Source organism: Nestor notabilis, unplaced genomic scaffold (genome assembly GCF_000696875.1).
Source record: "Nestor notabilis isolate BGI_N333 unplaced genomic scaffold, ASM69687v1 scaffold1720, whole genome shotgun sequence".
Taxonomy (NCBI): Eukaryota; Metazoa; Chordata; class Aves; order Psittaciformes; family Psittacidae; genus Nestor; species Nestor notabilis.
Window position 1 is genome coordinate 281,555 of NW_009909528.1, and position 19,295 is coordinate 300,849.

Sequence of the window (19,295 nt, forward strand, 5' to 3'; positions counted from 1 at the left end):
AACACAAGGCATTTGCCTAGCAGAGACCTGCTGAGTCCACTGAAATACAACAAGAAAAAGAAATTATCTACAAATGATTTTTCTAAATGAGCTACTGAGAGTTTATAAAGGACCAGAGCTTATAAAAGCACTTCTGTGCTTCCCACAGCATGGCAGTCACACGCTAAGATTCAAACAGTATTAACAATAGCAGAGATTGGTGCAACTGGCAGATGCAGGACTTGAAATTTCAAAAATATATATTATTCAGCACACAGCTTCAAGTGGAAGTAAATGTTCAATGGACTCCTATCTCTCCTCAGTCTCCAATTCAAAAACAAAACAACAACCCTAGACACGCTCAAATGAATTTTAGGCGAAGGATCAGTAATAAAAATCCTGACTACTAGACAGCACTGGCATGAAACAGGAAAAAAATATTCTTCAAAATGAACTCTGGTTCAATAAAAGCAATATTTTTAAAAGAAAAATAAATTACATTTTCTTGATGAAAATGAAGTGCTAATCAGCTTTTTTCCTGCAAGTGTAAAAAACCTATAGTACTTCAACTACCAAAAAACTCCTGTTTCAGATTCGTATCAATACAGGAACGACTCTAAGGAATCTGTCACTTCAAAAAAAATCTATTAAAGAGAATATTCAGGTTTAAAAAACCCCACAAGAACTCTAAAGTTGGTCTGTACACTCTATGCAAGAACTTGGTGCACTTATACACACATATCTTAATAATATAGTCCTGTACTGTTTTTCTGTTGACCTTCTGACTCACTGTATCAGTAAGTACATACTGAATATTTACTTTTAACTTATGCAGGAATACACAGCCCAAAGACTCCACCAAACCTCCTAGAGAGTCCCTGCGAGCCTTTACGCACATCATATGTCGTACACATTGCACCTTCTGCCACCCTGAGTTCCTTCCCTGAAACAAGAGTGATTCATCTGCCAGAGTTCAAGTTTCCACTCCAAAGAACGAAGGCACGGAGTTTCTCAGAGGCAAACAACAAAAAAAAACCCAACCCATCAACGTATTTTCCCATAACTTGTTCCTGGAAACAGATGAATCATTTTAATAGTAACTTTGAAAACAAATCGCTTTCTGGCAATTCCATGACGTGGAAAATTCAGCCAAAACAGTTAAAACTTTGGCAAAGTTATAAAAACTAAAATCGGACTCTGATAACAGACGTATCAGACAACCTCAACTATAAGTGACACTTAACTATAAATGACATTTCCTCAAGTCTCCATCTTCTCTGAAGGAATATATAGCCACTGAAATATTAAATGCATTTCGCTCTGTATTTTCACACAGCTTTCCTAAATCCAGGCAAAATGAAACATAGAAAAAGTTTCTTCTGCCACATTTTATGGAGTTTTTTAATACTATAACACATTTTCTTATGTTATTCCTTAATTACAGCCTTTCCCAGCAAGAACCTATGCATTTAATGTGAACTATAACTCATCAGTTTTTAATTCTATGTAACAATGACTGGTTGTATTTCATTGATTGTTTAGAATCACAGAATGGTTTGGGTTGGAAAGGACCTTAAAATCATCTAGTTCCAACCCCCTGCCATAGGCAGGGACACCTCACACTAGACCATGTCTATCCTGGCCTTGAACACTGCCAGGGATGGAGCATTTACCACTCTTTTGGGCAACCTGTGCCAGTGCCTCACCACCCTCACAGTAAAGAATTTCTTCCTTACATCCAACCTGAACTTTGGCTTTCTAAGTTTGAACTCTTATAAAATAGCACAGGTGCTCAGACTGGCTTCTATTCATGTAAAGAACTGCAAGCATCCTTGCAAAACAGAACAGTTAGAGTTGTGGAAGGTGTGCCCAGGTACAGGAGCTCCTCTGCTTAGTGACTGAGCTCTGGGAGGAGGTGAGTAGGTTGAGGAGTATCAGTAAGTGCAAAAGACAAGCCAGAGGGAAGAAGACTGGCCTGGGTGAACAGAGAGTATTGGCGGGAACTCAGGAAAAAAGGGAGAGTTTATAACCTTTGGAAGAAGAGACAGGCCACTCAGGAGGACTACAAGGGTGTAGTTGTGAGGTTATGCAGGGAGAAAATTAGGGCCAAAGCCCAGCTAGAACTTAATCTGGCTGCTGCTGCAAAAGAAAATAAAAAATTATTCTGTAAATACATTACCAACAAAAGGAGGGCTAAGAAGAATCTCCATCCTGTACTGCATATGGGGGGAAATAGTGACAAAGGATAAGGAAAAGGCTGAGGTACTTTATGCCTTCTTTGCTTCGGTCTTTAATAGTAAAACCAGTTGTTCTCTGGGTACTTCGGGACATGGTTTAGTGGTGTTCTTGGCAGTACTAGGTTAACAGTTGGATTTGATGATCTTAAAGGTCTTTGCCAAGCTAAATGACTCTCTTCTAAAAACAGTAGCTACATGTGACAGCTGAGAATGAAAAGAGCAAAACATCAAAATCTGTTTGTCTGGATGTTATTTTTCTCATATAAAAATGAATTACCTGTGAGGACAGGCATCAGAATAAATACAGCAATTTTTCTTAACATTTGTAATAGGGTAGTATGCAGAGGCTCCAATTTGGATGCTACATACACTTTGTGAAGGATTCTATTATTTTATTTAATCAGCAAGAAGGATGCTTTTCCACAGAAAGCTTCCAACATCCAAAAAAAGGTGTATTAAGAACCTTTTCACTTTTGATCTTCAGATTAGAAACAGTGCCATTTACAATGAAAACACGCACACACCTGAACACTTACAGCACTCAACTTTTTGCCTCCACATTTATCAGCATTAATACTTGCACAGAAGAAACACATTTTAAGTGTGTTTGTCTGTTCTTTACAGTATCACTTCCATATTATCTGTGGAGAATTGCCCCTCCACAGAAATAACAGTAATTTAAACAGTTTGTGCTGCGGTACCACAAGATTTTATTCATTTGATACATAAGCAGGCACATACAAAACCAGCCGTGGCTATTTGGTTGGGTGAGGGTGAGAAATGTGCAAATATTCCAACCCTATCATCACAGCCAAATCTCCTTTGGTCGTAACATTACTAAGCAGAACAACACTGGCATTAGTTGTAACACAAACATCTCCGGACAGTGCCCATAGAGTACTTACCTGCTGATGCACCACAGGAATGACACAAGAAAGAAATCCATGCAATGGAATGAGATGTTTGAAATAGGATTTTTTACAACCCACAAGACTGTGTTACTGAGCCACTGCAGCAATAGAGACACCATTCAGTTGTTCCCAATGCAGATGTGATTCATCTACTACGTTATTAAACAGCATGCAAGTCAGAGAAATGTGGTGCAAGGTTCTATTTGATTTGAGAAATGGGTTAGCATTACCAATAAGTAGAGAGTCAAAGTAGGGCACTTCTGCCATAATGACAGTAAATTTGTAAATGATTCTCTGACGAAGGAAGTTCCTCCTTAATCAATCTAAATATTTAAATAATAGAACAAAAACTCCAAAATACTGTATTACAGAAGAAGCTTAAATGAAAGTAACTGCACATAATTTTTACCAGAGAGATCTAGTACTACTAATATACTCATTCCAGAGAAAGCAAAGGATTTTTACAAATAATTGAATTCTGACTTTTAGATAGAGTTTAATGGATATCTATTTTTGAAGTCCTAAACAAGATTCTGTACATTCTTTTTTATAGCTTTCACTATAATACATAATTAATGAATAACAAGCTCTGGCCTAATCACATGCCACTAGTCCAAAGAGTTTGCAATTTAATTCATGAGCCAGAAACAACAGAGTGCTAAATAACACAAACATGGAGAAACATGGTCATGGCAGCAGAGCTCCATCAGACCAACAAGAAGTCACAAATTTGTTTCAACATCATCCTTTAGTTTACCTTTTTCATGAATTATAATCCACAGAGAATTTCCATCAGAGGTATCTGAAGCAATCAAACCAAGTAGTGTTGACGTGTTAGCTAGCATTCCCTCAACATACCCCAAAATGACATACTTGCTAAGGCTTATTAGATTGCCAGAGGTTCAACAGCACATAGAAATCGGTTGTTTTGCCAACTTCAAATTTTCCATGACATAAACCTGAAACCTCTTCCATCAAGTTACAGCCCTTTTCCATGCTATTTAGATAAATAAACAGCACACAAGGTATTCAAAGCTCCTGTCCAAATTTGACTGATTTCTGAATTACTTCTGAAGGTTTCTATGAATTTGGAGGGAGAGGTGAGCTTTTGGGGTACACTAAAAGTGCTTATTCTGCTACTAGTTAATTAAATCATTCCTATTTCTTTCAAACTACCCTGGTTATCCTTTTTCTCTCAATACTTAGCATGATTCCGAAATATGATCTGCTGGTAATAAAACTACAACAAACATCTTGATTCCATTTCCAGAATTACACCCTTATTCAAAGGTCATCTAAATAATAAACTCATTAAAGGAAATGTCTTCCTTTGTCTTCAAACTCTCTCTCCTACCCATTCCAGATAGCCATTTTATATTTTTCTGTGTATCAAAGGGGTACGCATTTCTATCTCCTTCGTAGCCTTTACCTACTTGGTGGCAGAGGTAGCTCAACAGGGGAAAATGAAGCTGGCACATTCAGGCTTAGTTTCATTACCACAAGAACAATAGTAGCAAAGAAAAAAAGACACAAAATTTACTGTCAGAGCGCAGCTTTCTGTGTATGTATTCTGTTTACAGAGTAAAGAAAGCCACCAAATAAATCCAAGATCCAGATGGAGTATGATTTACCAAAGACTTTTTCCATAACTAATCATTAGAAATCACAACACACATTCCACAGAGGCCAATATTAAATTGAGTTACTGTCATGTTAGTATGGTCTTCTGGTCTATTCAATAAAATTCTAGCTACTTTAAACCCCGAGGGATAAGTTCTGTTCTTAGTTATACTGATGTCCTCAGTGGAAATTATCAAGAATAGTAGCCAATAAGAGTGTTTAATGCACGGTACATATTTGAAGAAATGTTCACATTGATTCAGATTTTATTATCTTTCCATATCAGAGCTGTGCAGTGAAAAAGACAACAGCTCCATACAGTGCATACGCAATTATTTATCATGACGGAGATTAAGAATACAGTGTTTTGCAAAGACGATGCTTTATAAGCTTGTAAAAAGGAACCACTTATTCAAACCATACCCAAAACAACCGTGTTACAGTCCTCCTAGCTGGCCTCCAAAATCACCAGCAGCAATGACCTCCAAGTAAAGCAGATTTTTCTTCTGTAGTCAGTCTACTGGCAACTCTCAGTTAAGCAAGCAGAGAAGTAACAAGATGCAGTCAAGACACCTGAACAGTATTTGAGTTCCAAGACTGATATTCCTCATACAACTTACTGCTCAGGAACCCTGTGATGCCATATATACCCTACAGGCAGTATGTAAGTGCTACCAGTCTAAAAGATACGCCATAAAAGCCCTGAATAGAGAGCACTAAAAGCACCTTAAATAGATAACCTTAAACACAATCATCTTGGGGAAAAGCAGTACAGAAACAAAGCCTAATAGGTTCTAAGCCTCACCATCATCTCAGAAAACTACCTACCAGACTAAAGCACAGAGATGGAATACAGAAAATGATTTATACCACTTTGCTAGGTTTTTCTAGGGTCACTTCAAATTTTTGAGAAGATGAAGAGTTCACTATGGCAAATACAAACTAAAACATATTAATCAGAAGCAGAGAAGTGTCTGATGAACAATCATATAATACAAACAGTATTAACCGCATTATCCTGTCTGTGGAATCTGGGAAAAAAATACACTCCAAAATTACAGAAATGTTAAATGTAAAATACTTCTTGCAGATTTTCAATCCAAGAGAAACCAACTTATTACAGTATTTGTTGGAGCCTGGTTGTAATTAAATACAGGAAGGATATTAAAACTTCCAAGAGATTTTTTTTAAGCCACAACAGAAGAAAAGGCACAATTGCATAATTGGAACCAAATCCAAAACCCACTTCCTTCTTATTTACTAGCATCATCTAAAGGACACTATTTAGATGCTGAAAGGTCTGGAGCTGGCAACTGTAAATCATCTACAAGTCAAAAATTTCAAAGGAATTGTATGACATGGGTTAAAAGTTTATAGATGAGAGATATAGAAAGTTAGTGCTCACTGCAAAACCACATCCTAGTGGTCACCGTATCTCTCTTGTCAGTAAAATCCTAGAATTCTATTTTGTTGTGGGGAAAGAAAGTCTCTTTGGTAATAACAAGCTGCTATAAAGCTATAGGGCAAAAGTGTTTGATACACAGAATTTGAAAGAAAGCTGTCTTTTTAAGACATTTTACAAATAACATTTCTTTAGAGCAAAAGATGCTACTTATCATTTGGTTCTGTACAGACCAGTTAATACTACACAAACTTGTCAGTGGGATATTTCTTTAAAAAGCTTCAGATCATTTTTGTTGGCAGCTGAATTCAGTTCAATGCTCTTTGTTATTAGCATATCTGTGTGGGCAATTAATATCAAAATCATCCTCTAGCCCTTCACCCTCTGTTGCAGTTCTTTATGGCATACAGAAAAATGACAGCACAGACATAGATGGGCATGGACATGCTATAAAACAAAACAAAACAAGCTGTTTTCAGGGGTTTCTCATTATTTCAGTATTTTAACCCCTGAGTTTTCTTTTTAAAACAAAGTGATCAACACTGCCCAATGAAGACGTATGTCACACTTCTCAGTTTACATGAAGGGATGGACAAAAGGTCAAGCATGCTGCTATATTAGCTCAGCACATGAAATACTGACAGAAGTTTCATCCAGGTCTCTGCTGTTGTAATGGTTCTATTAGGAGGATGGTTCAGTAGTGCTTTTGTTCTACAAACAGAAAAAGATGCCTTTCTCATTAAAAATTACTATATTCTGGTAAAACTCCCGCTGAAGGAAAAGTTATCATGATGCATCTGTTTGACCTCTAGATCCCACCATCAATCAGCTGCAACAAGAACCTAACAAAGTCGAAGTCTGCAACTTTAGGGTCCTTATTGCTTTGGCAGCATCCGTGAGAAACTTCAAAAGGCCATTCTTCTCAAACATTCATCACACAAGGAAGAGCTAGCTTTAGATATCTCAGTTTGGAATATAACACCATAATCCCTTTGAAAGCATGGATCTTTCAGGAACCTGATCGTATCACCGCAATCGTCTACCTTTCCTTTAAGAAAGGCATTACCACCAGAAGTACTGCAAGAGCAATTTTTTCCTTACATTAATTTTTATATTTGTGCTTCTTAATACACTCACCCTTAAAGACTTAGAAGTAATCACCAGTTTTGTAAAAAGAAAGAAAACAAACCAAAAAAGCTAAATGTTCTCAGAGAGACTCAGCTCTCAGTTACTTTCTTCTTCCTTTTAACACCAACCAACAACCTAAAGTTAATTTGGGCTGAAGCAATAAGATTATCTAAAACAAAATAGCTGTTTTGTGAATGAAAGCTTATATCCCTACACTGTTCTACAGTACCAACTTACTTCAGTTTCATTTACCCAACACTGAAATAAATAAAAACTTATTTTTTGCAATACGAGTGTGCATGTATGGAGTTACTTAATAATTTTTAGATAACCATAATTTATAACAAGCATGGAATGAGTTAATGTTTAAACAAATAAATAAATCATAAACTGTCCCTTCACAACTTAGTACTCCTTCAGGTAAGCACACAGAATTCAAATCACCTGTCTGCTTCGTTCACTAACATTTATCCAGGCTCTTGTTCCCTTCTTTGTCTATGTCAGTGAGTGCTCTAAAAGATAATGATGTGGAACTTCAGATGGAAATTACGCAGTATGAGAACACTTTTGTGCCTAGCCAAATCTATCCTAACCAAGGAAAAAGATTGTGACAAAGTAAGGCAAAATAAGAGAGTCAGAACACCATCTGACTTAAACTCTTCCTACTTTCAACATCTGATAAATACCAAATAATAATCAAAAGTTCCATTTAAAAAAAAAAAAAAAAAAAAAAAAGCCAAAAAAGCAATGGAACAAGGAATGAAAAAAAATAACAGAATTACACTGGAAATTAACAGAAATTACCAGAAGTCCCTTTAATAAAATTGGAAATTAAAAAGATCAAGAAGAAGATGCCATAATATAAAATACCATGATACCTTAAACAAAAAGCCATGAATTTCCATAGATATACAAGATACTCAGTAAGAGCTTAACATACATCTACAAGTTTTCTAAACTGCTTATTACATTTTTCAAATACAGACACAGCATTTACAAATATACATAAGTATGATGAAGAGTTCAGTCCTTGCAAACGTTTCTGAAACAAAAGAATTCTTTGTTGATTTAAACAAGGACTTCCCTTCCTTCCCCAATCTGATTTCGGTAGGTATTTAAAGAAGAGCAGTAAGTATCGAAACAAGAGCAACCTCAATCATTAGTCTAAATCATTCTTGACACAGGTGGGAAGGGACCTTTGGAGGTCATCTTGTCCAACCTCCTGCTCACACCAGAGCCAACTTCTTGCACAACAGGCACTCTATCTATCAACATGTACTCGCATATCACATTTTTTCTCCCAAATGAGCTCACAGGTGTAATATAAAGAAAAACACAATTGAATAAAGAAGAAAATAATGGAGCACTGTAATAGCTTTGATGAGTACTGCATACAGTTTTGATGTATGTTTTAAAATGTAACCAAAAATTCCTATGCATGATATGCCCTGTTGCTATGAGCAGGTATCTACATCAACCAGATAACGTATCATCTAATCAAAGACAGCTCCTATCAACATCATTTTCTTTTTTTGAATTATAAATCACTGCACCAATGGTGCTTAAATGTTTAAGGATAACTTAAAGTTCTCATTATTTGTGGTATATGGTATACCTTCCATGATCAAACCATCCTTGTCTTTACAATTTTGATGAGATTTGTCTTTAATGTTGTCCTGGGTTCAGCTGGGTGCGTGAACTGAAGAGAAGAACAACGGATCTTCAAGCTTACTTTATACTTGAACTCCCAGAGCCAAAAGGCACACCTCCTGGATTATACTACTTTGACACTTGCGTGATAACTGATTACTCAGGATGATTCTGCACAAGTCATTCAGTCACTCTGGTAGTATTATTACCAAGTGCCAAAGCCTCCCTTCCTACAGTGGTTTCACCATTTATGCTTGTCTATCTCGAACTATTACAGCTGTTTCTTACAATCTCAGGGACACTAGAAACCTAGATTAACTCATATTTTCAAAGAACATGGAGGTCCTTTGTAAACCCTAAAAAACAAACGTAACGTAGTAGTAACTATAACCATGTCATATAAAATGGTCACTTACTAGAGTGGCAGAATACGGACACTGTCACTAATAGCACTATTCTTTTCACTAGCTGTACTAACTAATCTGCATTAATTTCTGTCAAAATAGTATTCTTAGGTTTGAACATCTACACAACTAAAACCAATGTTTAAAACCCATACCTGAGATGACAAGAGATTGCAGTCAATGTGCAGTCCTTTCCCCGTCTTATACCTCTGAAGTAAACCAGCCATAATTGCTCCGTATGTATACAACCCAGTAGCAAGATCTGTCATGGCTACTCCTGCTCTAACTGGCTCACCATCCTAAAGAAAAAGAAGAAAACACCCCAAAACAAAGTAAGACAAACAAAACAATAAACAACAAAAAAAAAGGGGAGGGAAGAGAAAATTTAGGCAAAATACTACTTTTTGTTATAGTACATTCAACACCACTCATCTGAAAAAAGTGCTTATATGTTTCTGCATTCCAAACTGAAAGAAATGAGAGTATTCTTGAGTAAACTGAAGTATAAGAACTACCACTGAAAACCAGATATTCTTGCAGTATCTACACAATACTTGCAACTTTGTGATACTGGAGACTGCAAATTGTGAATGATTTATTATGCTGCCTTTTGCCCTAATAACATAATGCTCCTACTCACCAATGCAAAAAGAGAACAGATACTGTTAAGAGACAAGATAATCCAGTGAAAACTGAACTTCATTATGCCTAGAAGCCAAAGGTCTGATAATTGTATTCATGTCATAAAAGCGACTAAACAAAACTATGAAATCTGTATCAAACATGACAAAATTAGAAATAAAATCTAAGTTATTGTCATGCAAACTGCAGTAAGGATTAGTCCCATGAGACCCAAGAGTAGCTACCATTTTTCACCACTTAATCATCCTCTAATGTCCACCCTGTGCCATAAACCAGCCTTTCTGTGACAGGAGGCACAGCTCTAAGTAGCATGAAATGGATTCATTCAGGTTTTAATCTCTATCCTGCAGAACAAGGGATATGAAGCTGCTTTATACAAAGGATAAAGCTACACAGAAATAACTTTCCTTTAGACAGCACTTTTGACAGCAGTAGTTCTGTGTGGTTCACGTTATCGTAGTTCCCTGAGCAAAGTAAGGATCTATGCAGCGGCTTTTATTCATTGTTTTATAAGTAACAAACATCACTACCATCCTTGCCAGCCAAAAGTGGTATTGATGTTCTGGTAGAAGGACAAGATGTAGCCCTAATCAGGGAGAAAGTGCTTTAAGCAAACAAAGCTGCCATGCAGGCTCAAGGGCTGGGTTGAACACTAACTAGGGACAGCATCAGGACCTGCCCTTTGCTCACTTGAAAAGATGAAGACTCACTCCAGTAGAGCAGACCTTTTTTTCCATCTCTGTGCTTTGCTATTGCTCAATCTTACCACCAGCTTACACTCTTATTCTAATTTTTGCTATTTGCTAGATTCCTTACAATTTGTCAACACATTCTGGCCCAGAGATAGCCACAACTTCCACATCTTGGAAGCTTCCTTTCCCAAGTATTTTTGGGTTTGAGTTTTGTTGGTTTTTTTTTTTACCCTTTGATATAATTTTTCTTCCCAAAATTACATCAGTAATACAAAAATTATCCATTAAAAATTAAAATTGTTCTGAAATAACATGCTTAATAAAATCATTCTAAGTCCAGTAGTCCTTACAGATGGGAAATAGCTGCTGAAGCTAATATGAACCAGCAATGGCTACATTTTTTCAACAGCACTGAGCTGTATGCCATGTGTGCTCTTCTGTTGCAGTTTGTTTGGTTTTAAGATGAAGAATGGCCTCTCTGGAATTGTAGATCCCATTCATGTCTTGCTGTCTCATGTTCAGTAAAACAAAGATGTTTCTTCAGCAAGCAAGAATGTACCACCCTAGAGATACTCTATCGAAAACTGCCTGTAATAATCCATTTGGAGATGGAAGAGGATTTGTAACCAAATTGGGGTTTATTTAATTAATTTCAAGTTATTGCCTCAATGAGTCATAGAAATTTTCAAAGGGATATTCATCTGGCACTGATGTATCTGAATATATTAAGAAAAAACTTTCAGTTCACCAAATATGAAATTGGAATGCGGTGTTTAACCAGGAAATATCTATAAATTATGTCATCCAAGACAATAAAAGTGTCATCGGCATAAGCTTCATCTTTTTAGCATATTTTAATTTATGTAAAGAAACACTGAATGTGGCCTGAAACAACTACTTTCAGTCAAAATGGGTTTGTGGTACAGATTTACACAAAACAGATCCCCCACAAATGCTAATTTTCATAAACACTTTAGAACTTCAAATTGCACAGGTGCCCTACACTTCCAATACAGAGGTAACCAAGTACATGTGTAAGAGCTTGAGTTCCACGCAGGTTTCTACACAGGAAAACACGGTTTAAAGGTAACACTCTACTGCACAGTCTTCACTTCGGTAAAATCGCCAAAAACACACACTAGCAATTGTTTGTGCCTGTTCTGCCATATTGTAGAAGGTGTAGCTTGTGTTTAAGGTTCAGAACTTTGCTCTGAAGCATTTCAACGTAATCAGCATTAAGTCATTTGAGTAGCAACTATTTCCTAGCAAAAACCAAAAACAAGCAAACAAACAAAAAACCCCCCCAAGCTATTCAGAATCTTTTTATGCAGGAATCTTCTTCCAGATCTCAAAAAACAAATGTATAAAGCACATCTTGTTTCCCTTTAAAGAGGTTTACGCTGTATGCCAAATGTGATGTTATTGAGTATCTTTGGTGCATTCCACATTTGTATTACACTAACTTTATCTCCTTAATAAAAAGATAATTTGGATAAAATACACTTTAGTCAGAAACTTCTACCCTCTTCCACCGTGATCTCTTTACCACTTCACAAAATTACAGTGTTACATGAAACTACTGAAGAAAATGAATATTATGTATGTGACAGACTTAATGAAGGTTTAGGTTTTGCTCAAAATCCTATGCTGGTAATATATTGATTTCATGGTTTAATACTAAGACAGCACTGACTGGAAGCGTGGCCCTAGTACCAAATAAAGTTATGTGATTTGAAACAGTAAACTACTTCCTGAGACATTAAACCAGTAGGTAGATGGTTGGAACAAACTGAAATTTACAACATCAAATTTCTCTAAGCTAAGATGGAAAATATATTCCTCTTGGTTCTATCCAGTTTTAAAGTGTCAAATATAGGACATAATTTTAGTAGCCTATTATTAAAATGCTTTGTGAGGAGCTGTAAATATGTATTAACGTAACCCAAAACTAAGCACGTCAGTAATGTATTTAGGTATTTCGTTGTTGCTGCTCAAATTCATTGTAAGTTTCTTTACTTCATCAGCTGATACCTCTAAGACCATCCTGAAAGCACATTCGATGTCTTCTTTACTGAAGGGAAGTTTCCACAGGGCACCGTTACACCGACGCTATGCTGGTTAACTATAGCTATCACAATGCAGTACAAAACCAGAATCACTTGTTATAACTTTTTTTCCCCCCACTTCATAAGATTGGTATTTTCAATTTTATTTAAGAGGAAAAGAATCCCAGACTGTCTCACCACCCTCACAGTGAAGAGTTTCTTCCTACTACCTAATCTAAACCTCCCCTCCTTCAGTTTAAAGCCATTCCCCCTTCTCCTATCCCTACATGCCCTTGTAAAAAGTCCCTCTCCAGATATCTGGTAGATACCCTGTAGGTACTGGAAGGCTGCTACAACGTCTCCCTGGCAACTTCTCCAACCTGAACAAGCCCAACTCTCTCAGCCTGTCATATGCTTCAAATGATGTTACTTTTAGTGTATGAATTCCATGTTATCTATTCAACAAATAATTCAAGGTTTAAGAAAGAAACCAGCATGGAAAAGGTGAGTAAGATTTTTTTCTTGTTTAGCCCCTTTTCCATGGGCTAAAACAAGGTTATCTGCTTTTTTCAGAGCTACTTTTATAGCATTTTAAACACAACCCAGTCACATGAACATAAATGTAGAACGTGGAAGATTTTACTATTAATAATAATTGTTATTTTAAAATAACTTTCAAACAAGCATACAATATGATTTTAAAGCCACTCAAGTATATTTTCACTATAATAGTAGCAGGCATATTTGCTTCTTTGGAGTCATGGAACTGAATCACTTTGCCTTTGAAAGAGAACTGTCCCTCTGTACATCATAAAATGATTTGGAGAAACTGATGAAATAGTGTGTGACCAACTTCAAATAAAGAAAAAAGAAGCAAGTCTTAGCATATTTATTTTAATCATACAAAAGAATGACTAAGTTTGAATGAATTATTAAAAGCCCCCAGTGAATACACAGAACTGTTACTAACAATGATTAAATGATTCCTATGATTACATTGCCTCAAGTCCTGGTGAGGTGATGCAAACATCTGGATTTCCACTGTGGATCTTAACACAATCTTTTAATAAAATTCATCTTCATAATGGCCACTGAGGACTATTACTCTCATGATACAACTCATGTGCAATTATTCAGTGTAACACTTGTATTTTCTGTCATTCCCATACCATTGTAAAGCTTTACAAGAGTCCTGTTTTCATTTTTTTCAACATACTTTCCTTTATTCAATTGGTACTAACAACATTTACCTCTTTCTCACAGTTTACACTTCCACTTAATTTTGTTTGGGATATTTTGAGGTGTGCCTGAAGTTTCCAGCATTGTATTGGAAGTACAAGCCTTCACTCTACAGACACCAAGGTCAGAAAGTCAGTATTACTTACATTACAATTACTGTGATCAGCCACTGCTTAGTGTGTATGTGCATTATACATTTGAAGAGAAGTACCTGTAAGGCCTGCACTCAACTTGACGTCTTCTCATATTCTGAGATGGGACATCCTATGAGTATGTATCATTAACATGGTAGCAATGGCAGACCTCTTAGGGTCTTAGGACACAAGGCAGAAGATGTTTTAGCTTACTCAGTCAAACAATGCTTGACTTTTCTTTGTTATTTTGGTGGGGGTTTTTTAATAGAAAAGATGATCCTGGTAACAATAACTGCCACAAGCACAGAGTTCTGATGTTTGTCATGGTCCTCAGCCGAAAACAAATCTACTGGCACAACACTGATCCTGCAGTAGACTTATGTCCAGATCATGTGGTTAGCTTTCAACAACCTAGTTAAACATGAATATCTGACACTAAGTACAGAAACTGGATGAACTCCTTGTTTATCTAGGGCAGGCAAGCATCATACCCTGAAGATCTGCATTACTGCTTCCAGAATATCAGGAGCACCGCCACAGAAGACTAGATAGCATTTATGATGCATGGAACAGACTTGTAACACTACCTCACTTACGACATTTGGAGACCACATTCCCTGCATCTGCAGGGGATTCAAGACAGCTTAAGTAAACTCCTATGTGACCAGCATTTTTCTGAGAAGACGACACACATTCTATGTATGCCTGGAATCCAGATACTAAAACATCTCTGCAATGCTTCCTGCACTACTGCAACTACCAAAGATCTCTGCTATCAGTGGGAAGAGCAGCAAATAAAGCTTTTCCAGAACCACTAATGGCATCTCTCCACTTATTTTCAGGCAGGATGGTTGAAAAGACAGTTTGTCAGAGTTATCTGGGTAGCTTCACAATTCCCTCTTCAAAGAGGAAACATCAGTATCAAAGCATGGATGAGACTTCCCACACATATGCATGGTTCCATCATCCAGGTGTCAACAATGTGTCTATTACAGCTCTTGAAGTGACTACAAGTGGCTACTAACAGACTAACATAAATTGTCAATTTATTCTCTGGATATTTAGGATACCATTTTTCTTCTTTTTTTTTTTTCCTGTTTCTCAGGCATTGGCTTTGCAAGCCTGGAGTGAGAGAGCTCAACATAAGCACTATCATTTTCTTAGATTCCCAGAGATAAGACCTCTTGTTGGACTTTAAGGGGCATGCATGACAGATGTGTTACCACAAGCTAACTTGCTCCAAGCAGCGTCAAGTTTTAGTATATGGCACAAAGATTCTATTAAATGTTTAAGTTGAGCACCATACCTCATGTCCTGTGACATGCATGAGACCAGAAACTGCAGCTACAATGGAGTCATATCCACCTCTCTGAACCATTGGACCAGTCTGACCATAACCTAAACCAGAAAGAGTATAATTAGTAATGCAATCAAGGACAAGTACAACATAAATGTACTACTATTTTAGTACAAAAGGAACTAACTAGTATTCTCCATCAGCTTTTGTTCAGAGTTATCAGATTGTACAATCAATGAATGCTATTGTATTCTATTTATTCCTGCACATTTTTAAGAGTAAACAGTTGGATTTATGCTGTGAGTGTTGTTGATGTGTTTGATCTTTATTCTAGATAGATTCTTGGCCCGCTATGTTAGGTATAATTCCTTTTGTAATTTGCTGGGTCAGCTGAGATGGGATTCAGATGTCATTTCAGATACTCTATGGTATCTTTACTGGCCTTCAACTGCTGTTCAACAGGGCCATGTTGCATATGTTGTATCTCCACTCTGCCATAAAGACATCTTGAATTCCACAAATGCTACTAAAATCATGACATTACGGTTTAGACAAGTATTTTTCCCCCTTACTTCTCTTATTTTATTCCACATCTTATTTTATTCCACATCTAGACAGAGCTAACTTCAAAATAAAATACTGTTTACAACAGAGAGCAAGACTGGCCCTTTAGCAAATACACACAATCTGTTTGCCAAGAGTTAGAAACAATGAAATGCAGAATAGAGAAAACTAAATGCAGTTTTATTCAGCTAGAGAATTAACATAGATTAACAGTTGTAGCCAGAAGGATGTTCTCTTGCTTTTGTCTGCTTCGACTCATCATGTTCTTCTAAATAACCATCACAAAATCTTCCAGTTGAGGTAGTCTTGCAGGATCAACTGAAGTGTTTACAGTTCCACATATCAATCCTATTCCCCTGCCAGGGATTACTGTCCATCAATTACAGTACAAGATCATAATTTAAGGCTGAAATTGAAGGTAGTAAGTGTTCCAGGCCTGTACAATGTAATGACCTTAAGTGATCGAAGAGCCAAGTCTGGTTTTCTTCTATGAAACCAGTGACCACCAACACAGAGGGGAGAAGCCAACATGCAAGGAGCAACATGTTTGATTGCTACTATTAGAACTAACAGAAACCATCAGAACCTTTAAGAATCAGATTTAAGAGCCTCTCCTCAAAGAGGTAGCAAGTTAAAAAGCTATTCTCATGCTTTCTTTTCCCTTGTCAGTCATTTCTAGACAAAATATCCTAATTACAGAAGCAAACAGGAGATACTCATCACAGACAAGATGCGTAGTTTGGCTGGCACTTTTAAGGTAATATTTCTGTATTACTCTTAGCTGTGAGGACAGTATCAGAACAAAAAATATATCAACATCCACCGCAAAATAAAACTTCCTGGATCTCCTAAATTCTTTTAAATTATTCTCCCACAATAACCACCTCTATATACAGCCAGCCTGTTTGGTAGACGTGACAGTCTAAACACTGGGTTTGTTGCTTACAGCTCACAATTAGAAAACATTACTCATTGGAGTAATCTTCCGCAGTTCTTCCACTTGGACCAATGCTGTTTGTATAAAATGCATAAATGACTTCTAGTGAACAGTGCAAAGGAGCAACAATTGCTTCAAACTGAAGTTAAAGCTCTTTGTTACTCCAATATTTAGTAAATCATATGAAGAAAAATGATATCCACTAGCCATACTGATTTCCCAATTATATCACAAACTATTTTAATTACCTGATATTTTTACAAAGGCATTAGATCCACATTGTGCAAAGCTGAGGGGGAACTCAACTTCTACACTCCCTGTCACAGAAAACATCAGGATACTACAAGTCAACACATTGACTTTGTCAATGTAGCCTCAAAACAAACTGTCACAGAAGAAAGGATTAAACCCTAGCAAAGAAAATACGGTGGATCCACCCAAAAATGCTCTGCAGGGCTCTGACTAAGCATATAACATTATCTCATTGGAATGAATTGTAGCACTAAAACCATTTAAATGTGTGGGGCCACTTCAAAACCAAAATCTTGCTCAATTAAAAAAAAAAAAAATAAAAAAAATCAAGACAACTTTAATTGATTAGTGAAAAGCATATTGAAGTAAGTGAGAAATTATGTCCCGGCCTCAAGGATTAACAAAGAAAAGACATCTCAACATGTCTGCTCACACAAATGTTTTCATAAACAGAAAACATGTGAAAATTAAGTGTTCGGTACATAGAACAACTATAAAATGCTTTGCAATACTCGCCTGTTAAGGACAAACACCCATCCCTCAAACACTATATTCAGGCAACAAGTCATGCATTTTTCTAGTGCTATGCTTGCAATACAGGGGTTTAAGTCCTTTTCACACATTGTAACAGCTTGTTTCAAAATAAAAGTTATTATTTGATGGCTTGGTAGTTAAAATCAGAGGTTCTAAGGAGAGTTTAACTAGTTTTCACAGGTCACAATAGATTAAAAAGAAAAAAAACCCACAATACTGCTTTTGTTCCAAATTCTGAATTGGCCAAGCTTGTAAGGGAACAAAATCTGATGCCAATGGAAATGGCTTGCTCTAAGAATCATGGACATATAAAATGCCTGGAAGAAGAGACAGCCATCTAACTGTAAGAGTTAAGCAACAAATAGCTATTACTAAAAATGAAAGATCTCATTATCCAGGCAAAAATCAAAGGCTGAACATTATTATTTTAGTAAACTACACAGGTCAGTGGAGCAAGCCAGTGCAGATGTTTCAGAAATAACTATGAATAGAAACCCAAGATGTTTTAAGAGCACAAAATTACATTCAGAAAATTTTCTGACTGATGCACAGATCTCGACCACACACGCACGCACATATATGTATATATTATATATAAAAATAAGTAAAGCTTATTAAAAATATAAAAATGCTACCCACAGTTTATGTTTCTCCCAATACCCCACGTTCTCACACTTGAATTCAGCATACAAATGCACAGATTTGCAATTAAACATGCTTAACCCCTAATATAGGTTCTTGCTTAGCATAACTTACTTGGTGACTTATCAAGTTTATACAAAGGAAAATACTCCAGGCTAAAAAGAGAATCCCTGTTGAATACAGAAAGAAGAGACTTTACAGTCACAGTCTCTGAAGATGAGGCAAGGAAACCGGTTACACTCTTGCTCTGAACTACCCTCTAGTGGAGTTCACCTCCAGAGACTATAGTCAGTATTTAAGATGACTCTACCAGTAGAGAATTTATTGTAGTCCCTTAAATCCAGTGAAAGTATTTTTATTTTAGGGAATATTATTTCAGAAGAGAGACAAGACTTTAAAACTTAATTTAATAAAACTGAGCGTTTTCTAAATCATTAGAATCATTCAATTAGAATGATCATAAATCATTCAACAAGAAATCTGGAGAGGGACTTTTTACAAGGGCATGTAGTGACAGGACAAGGGGGGATGGCTTTAAGCTGACAGAGGGGAGATTGAGATTAGACATTAGGAAGAAATTCTTCACTCTGAGGGTGCTGAGGCGCTGGCACAGGGTGCCCAGAGAAGCTGTGGCTGCCCCATCCCTGGCAGTGTTCAAGGCCAGCTTGGACACAGGGGCTTGGAGCAACCTGCTCTAGTGGAAGGTGTCCCTGCAGGGTGTCCCCATGGCAACGGGTTGGAGCTAGATGAGTTTTAAGGTCCCTTCCAATCCAAACCATTCTAGGATTCTATGATTTCAGCTGGAGAGGGAGCAACATAGATGCCTAATCTCATACAAAGCTTTAGGTTTGTGTGAAAGAAAACCTGGAAAAAACAAAATCAAGTTGCACCCTCCTAAATCCCTATTCCAATCCCAGAATCCCTATTCTACATCTTGCAGTAAGAAGTCAGCATTTATTTCAGATACCTGCCACAACCTAGATCTC

At 36.8% G+C, this 19,295-nt stretch overlaps 1 protein-coding gene across 1 annotated transcript in view; it reads right to left on the reverse strand.

The window, feature by feature from the left end:
* SUGCT (succinyl-CoA:glutarate-CoA transferase) overlaps positions 1-19,295 on the reverse strand; it is a 302,732-nt gene that overhangs the window by 253,403 nt on the left and 30,034 nt on the right. Inside the window, exons 6-7 of the mRNA XM_010024783.1 lie at positions 15,390-15,481; positions 9,487-9,630 (exon numbers count right to left, since the gene is read on the reverse strand). Of these exons, the coding sequence (XP_010023085.1) occupies positions 9,487-9,630; positions 15,390-15,481 (236 nt within the window). The remainder of the gene's footprint in view (positions 1-9,486; positions 9,631-15,389; positions 15,482-19,295) is intronic.